This window comes from Crocodylus siamensis, chromosome 1, assembly GCF_052110815.1.
Source record: "Crocodylus siamensis isolate JL-2025a chromosome 1, ASM5211081v1, whole genome shotgun sequence".
NCBI lineage: Eukaryota > Metazoa > Chordata > Crocodylia > Crocodylidae > Crocodylus > Crocodylus siamensis.
In genome coordinates, this window is record NC_143395.1 from 214,628,598 (window position 1) to 214,634,597 (window position 6,000).

Consider the following 6,000-nt stretch of genomic DNA (forward strand, 5'->3'; position numbering starts at 1 on the left):
TTCCTCCTCAACTTTAGAAGTGTATCTTTTTTTTCATACACAACTTAGCCTGGTTTTAAAATTCTGTTTATTTCTGAAACAGGCATACAAGCTGTTTTTAAACTGGTTTAAAAATTCCTGGAAAGGTTGAAAAGTGTACGTGAAAAATCAAGTCCATTCTTTTGTTTTGTGTTTAAGGCAGTTCACTATGAACTCCTTCACTCCCTACTTTTCTACTTTAACTGTGCCCCCTCATTATGCCCCCCAGCCCATGGGATACAAAAGCATAGGCCCAAGTATGCATCACTACCTCCCTTCAAAATCAGGCAAGCACTCTGCATTGTTTGGTCACTTGCAGGCTATTGAAATTTATTGAATTCATGTTTAGGGGAGAAGGGAAAGCAGAAAAGTGAAAGGGGAAAAAAAAAAAAGCAACCACCCCCCAGCCACAGGTCACGCACCATGTGTGACTTGCAAAGTGTGGGTGCAAGCATACCCTTTCTAACTTGCCCATTGCAAGGCATGCTGAACTGAATGCTCACTTCTACCCTCTAGTGTCAGAGCCACAGCACCTTGCCCACTATTTAGTTATGTTTGTTTATTTAGGTTTATTTCCTATTGCATCAAAAAGTCTCAGATCAGCTTACAATGAGCGAACAACTCAGGGAAATGGATTCCCTAAACAACACCCCAACCCCCAAGACTACCCCTACCTCCCAATCACGACCTATCTGCCCAACCCCAATACAAGCAGATCCTTCCACTGATCCCAACCGCTCGCATCCAGTTTCAGGGAGCCACTGACAGATACGATAAAAACAAACCTAGTTTAGTTAGGTGTTCTCACCCTTCAAACTTGTAAAATAGAGATGACCTTTATCTTGCAATGTCCAAGTTGCCTATCTTGTGTGTTTTGACATCCCTTTGTGTAAAGTCAGTTGCACTGTTCTGCTGAGGATCACTTAGTTCACTGTCATTCATGTGACACTCTAGGGCAGAGTTTTTCAACCTGTGATCCACAGACCCCTGTGGGCTGCAGATTGTCTAAGGGGTCTGCAAAAGATGAGTGATTAATCAAAATTGTGCGAATACCCACACTTACAATTCAGAGGGGTCTGTACCTCTACTCATTTTTTTTGTAGGGGTCTGCAAAAGAAAAAAGATTGAAAACCACTGCTCTAGGGGAAAGCTCACTTGCCTTCTCTCTGCAGGCTCTGAAGATGGTGTTTACCAACAGCAGCAATCCTGAAGTTAGTGACTGCTGGATGGCTTGTGCCAAGAGACAGGAAAGAGGCATTGAGAGGTGGTCCAGCCATGTTAGGGGGGTCAGTCTAGTCTGGTCTTTTCCAAAGATTGGTTGAAAAGCAGCAGACGAGCTGTTCCAACTTTTCGTTTTCGTTTTTGTTTTTGTTTGTTTCTGGACTCACTGTTTAAAAGTTGCTCCGTCAAAAAGTGCAGCTTAGAAAACGTCTATTGTTTCTGTCTCTTTCTATTTTATTTTATTTTTTGCTGTTTAGGCTGCCTGTTTCAACTGAAAGAATTTTGAGTTTTTTAGGTTTTGTTCCTTGGCATTTCCTCTTTCCAGTTCTTTGCATGCTTGGGTTGTAGGGGTCACTTTTATTTCTTCTCTCCCTGCTCTCTCTACTCCTCCCCACCCCCAAGTTTTTTGGGAAAACCATTTTTATTGGCCCTCCATTTGGAAAAATCTGTCTTGTACAAAAAATTAATTTGGGCTTCATTTCAATCTGATGATTTTCCTTTAAAAACCATGCTTCTGTCAGTCTTATGTACTTTTGTTTTGGGATGGGTGGCACATTATCCAAATAATGGATAACACTAACATCCTACATCTGAAATGGAACCAACCTGCTACTTGTATCATTACTTACTTTTTAGTGTGTGGCTTTCGGAAGGGCTCAAGTTTGACCTAACGTTGCTTGCTCCAGATAGGGCTAATAAGAGAGAGAGGGACATGCCTGTGGCAGACCACTTTAACTTCCCTGGACAGTGCATTGCAGATCTGTTTTCAAATAACTCTCCGTTTTATATGCTGCTCTTTGCATGTTATTTATCAGCATTGAATGTGTATGTGTATGTATCTAGATCTGATTCAGTTATTTTATAAAGTGCAAATCTACCCTGCCTTTTGCCTGACTTCATTCAGGCTAATGTAGCTAACTATATCTCTGCTAATAGGAATTTTACTATTGACTTTAATGGGGTTAATTAGCTTGATGCTGAGATTTCTGAAAATTACAGATTCTCTCTCTCACTGCATCTATTATGAATTTTATGCAGCTTTCAATCATAGCTTTGCCACCAAAGGGAATGAGGGGTGGGGTGGGAAAAGTTCTTGCTTTAATTAAGACACCCATTCATGGAGCATTTTAAATGCAGTGGATTCCTAGCAAGGATATGTCAGCCAGTAGATGCTTCTTACTGATAATGAAGATTGAATGAATGCTTGAAAATGTACTCCGAAGAACAGAAATGGTTTCAAGCTGTCTGTTGGACATTAATTCCCTACTTAACAGATACTAATGATGTGATCTCTGGAGTGGAAAATTACTACTTTAATGTATAGCGCAGTATGTTATGGTGTATGCGACCAGTTGAATATATAATATTTGGTACTGTGAATTGCCTCTGTAGTATGCCACTTCATTAAAATAATGACATGTAGCTTTGACTTGCAGTATACGCTTACAGTGCTTTACTTTAAAAATTAGCTGGGGACTGATAAACATACCTGGTAAGGCACAAGTTCTACTTCAGCACCATAGGAAAATAGTAATAGATTGAATGATGATTGCTTTTGTTTTTGTGTCCTGATCCCCACACAAGTGGATATATTTGCATGAATACAGTGAACAGGGTATATCCTAATCAGAGTTTAATTTTTCTCAAGGTTTCATTTGATTTCTAAAAGAGAGATGGCATTATAAAAAATATGATTTAATTCTATAGACATGAAATAAGGGAATAACCTCTTCCTGGTCTCTTTATGTAGATTATGCCTGTGCCCTCCAAAAGGATATCTTCCTGCAAGGACGCCTTTACCTCTCCGAAAACTGGCTCTGTTTTCACAGCAATATTTTTCGATGGGAGACCACAGTAAGTTGTTTTATACATTTTTGAGTATCTGATCACTTAATCCTTCATTTCTTTTGGTTTTTGGGGAACCATACACTGACTTTTGGGCATCGTATCAGTGAGTCTCATGGAGTGTTGTCCTTTGATACTATAACTGCAAAAGGCAGCTTGCTATCCTGACTGGAGTTTAGAAAGCTCTGTTGCATGGTAAAATTTAAGCAGCAGCTGGAAAGACATTTGTTAGCTAAAAATCAGTCCGCTGAAAACCCTCTCTTACATTTGATTGCTTGATTTGATCTAATCCTTTAAATGTTTCCCCTTGAGCTGTTCTTTCATTCACATTTTCAATCATTTAACTTCCTCTTCCAAGAAAAAGGCCGTCATGTGGATTATGTTTTCCTTCTATATTTTAGAGAGGTATGAGTGTATTTCAGTAGGTGTGATGGGAAAGGTTCCCATCTTTCCCCCGTGTGTGTGTGTGTGTTTTGTTTTTTAGCTGGTTTGTTTTGCCACTTTTCTTGTTGCACTGTTGCTGATTTTGTGGTTAGCTGATCTTGGGATACAGGCTTGTTGCTCCAGAAAGATAGATTCCCTGCAGAATAAAGGACTTGATTTTCACAAAAATAAAGGCTTCTGAAATACCAGTCTTCAGCTTTCTTGTGAACTGAGGAAGTCTAGATGCTCATGTGTTTCTGCCTGCTTCTCTTTTATTTCCAACCACAACCTTACGTTCAAATGCAGTTAAATAGCAGGGATCGATCTGACATGGGACATGTTCATGTGACAGGTAAGTTTTATGCCAGGCATCAAGTGTGCTGTGCTACTCTTTGTGGACTACTTCCTGAGCCACAAGTAGGCATAGCCACATTTTGTGTAGTGTCACAGGCATGCTAGATAGTGGTGCTGAGTGACTGGGCAAGTTAGCCTGTTTGTGGCACTGTGAACACAGCTACTTTTGCTGTTTATTCAGGGGCAGCTTAGGCAGAGCATTGTAGTATGTTTGAAGGTGCCTGTGCCTGAGCATAAGTTTGTCATGCAGACACATTTAGCCATTTATTTTGAAACATCTTCTAAGGATCATGATGGAGTATCGCTAGTCCAATTTCCATGTTCAGATCTCAGACTCCAAGTGTGTATAAGCCATGCAAAAAACTATGTCTAGTTGAAGTCATACCATACCTAGTGACTGAGATGAAACAACCTTCCTTCTGACCACTGGGTAGAGCAGCTGTGCTTTTAACATGCAGGACACATACATACAGCCTGATAGGAGGACTCGGTCTCCATGCCAGCTGGCAAATGCTCCTACCATTGGACTGCTAACTACCATAAAGCAATTTTATAGATTGCTCGATTTAATTTTGTCTGTCCCTTGCTTCTTCAGACAGGGTTAGCATTCAGTTGTGGGGCCCTAAACTGTGGATGTGGGGTTCATGCCATGAATCGCCCAGTTCTGCTCTGTGGGTGGTAAGTGGGCACTGCTGAGTTGCCTGAGGAAACTAGACTGAGCTGAATTGCAAGGCACAAGGGTCCTCATGATTCAAGCTGGTCCTGGTGGCATTATTCTCTCCTTTACTTCATTCCAGTATTTTGGGATGCTTTTGATGTTGAACTCCTTTTTTGTTTTAAGGGGGTGGAGGTATGTGGGTGATTTGCATTCAGTGGTTTTCTGGAATCTAATGACTTTTGATATGGCTGTCTTTCTTTTTTTTTCTCTCTCCCTTCTTTCTCTTTTTTTCTATCTTCCTTTTTATTTAATCTTTGCTCAGATTTCTATTGCCTTGAAAGATATTACTTTTATGACCAAAGAGAAGACTGCTCGCCTCATTCCAAATGCCATCCAAATTGCAACAAAAGGAGAGAAGGTAAAAAAAAAAAAGAGGGGAGGGATCCCCACTCATTAGCATTTTCTTTGAAAATACAATTCTTGTCAGAGCATTTGTCTGTCCCCTTTAGCTGAGGTACCTACCTCTTCCAGTTGCATTCTTAAACTGCAGCCATAATTAGAAATGTAACTTGAAAAAAACTTATTCCATAGGCCTGCTTCTTTGTGTAGCAGTCGCATCAGCCAGCCCAAGTAACTGAACTGGGTGTGGATTGCATTTTATTTGGTTCAGCATTGCTATGTCTGCTCACCTGTGATAAGGAAACACAGAATGTATTTTGCATCATAAAAATAGTCAGCTAAGCTTTTGTTGAAAAATCTTTGGTGACATATATGAAGAAATGAATAACCAAAACCAAAGTATTTTGTCCCCTATGCAGCTAGCAGAAAGCTAGCACTTCATACAACCTGTGCTCCTATTTTTTAAGTGATCATTAATGCCAAGATTTTTGAGAGGGTGTTTTATTGGGTTTTTAAGTGGAATAGGCCACATCATAAACATCCTAGGACTGTTTAATTTTTAGATGAAACTGTACATTTCCTCGGGCAGAAACTCAATAAATCAAACTGCATCTTTTTTTCTTTTTTCCCCCCCCCTTCCCTGTCCCCGCCCCATAGTTTTTCTTCACATCATTCAGTGCTAGAGACAGAAGCTACCTCAGTATCTTCCGCTTATGGCAGAATGCATTGCTAGACAAGGTAAGTTTTTGTTTTTGTGTCGGAATCAATGCCGTTAACAAATTATGAAAGAGATTATTTTCTGGAATAGACTGACGATACTTTAAAGGGTAAGTATCATTTTTTCTTTTCTTTCGTTTAGAAAGAGCAGTTTTGATTAGAACACTTCATTAAGAAACAGGAGTCTCATACCAAGAAGAAAAGTACTGGTATTCTCCACACTCCATCCTCTTGATATACCAGAGTGAAACTCCAGTCAAAGTAGAGCTTTATAACATGTCCGTTCCTCTTCCCTGTATTGACGCTAGAGGCATAACAGGGCAGCTGGGTGCCTAGAGCAGCAGTGGTTGCGGTGACGGTCATTA

General features: G+C 40.2%; 1 protein-coding gene across 1 annotated transcript in view; it reads left to right on the plus strand.

The window, feature by feature from the left end:
• LOC149874121 (protein Aster-C-like) overlaps positions 1–5,792 on the plus strand; it is a 53,162-nt gene extending 47,370 nt beyond the window's left edge. Inside the window, exons 5-7 of the mRNA XM_090040994.1 lie at positions 2,990–3,093; positions 4,842–4,937; positions 5,778–5,792. Of these exons, the coding sequence (XP_089897120.1) occupies positions 2,990–3,093; positions 4,842–4,937; positions 5,778–5,792 (215 nt within the window). The remainder of the gene's footprint in view (positions 1–2,989; positions 3,094–4,841; positions 4,938–5,777) is intronic.
• The last annotated feature ends 208 nt before the right edge of the window (positions 5,793–6,000 follow it).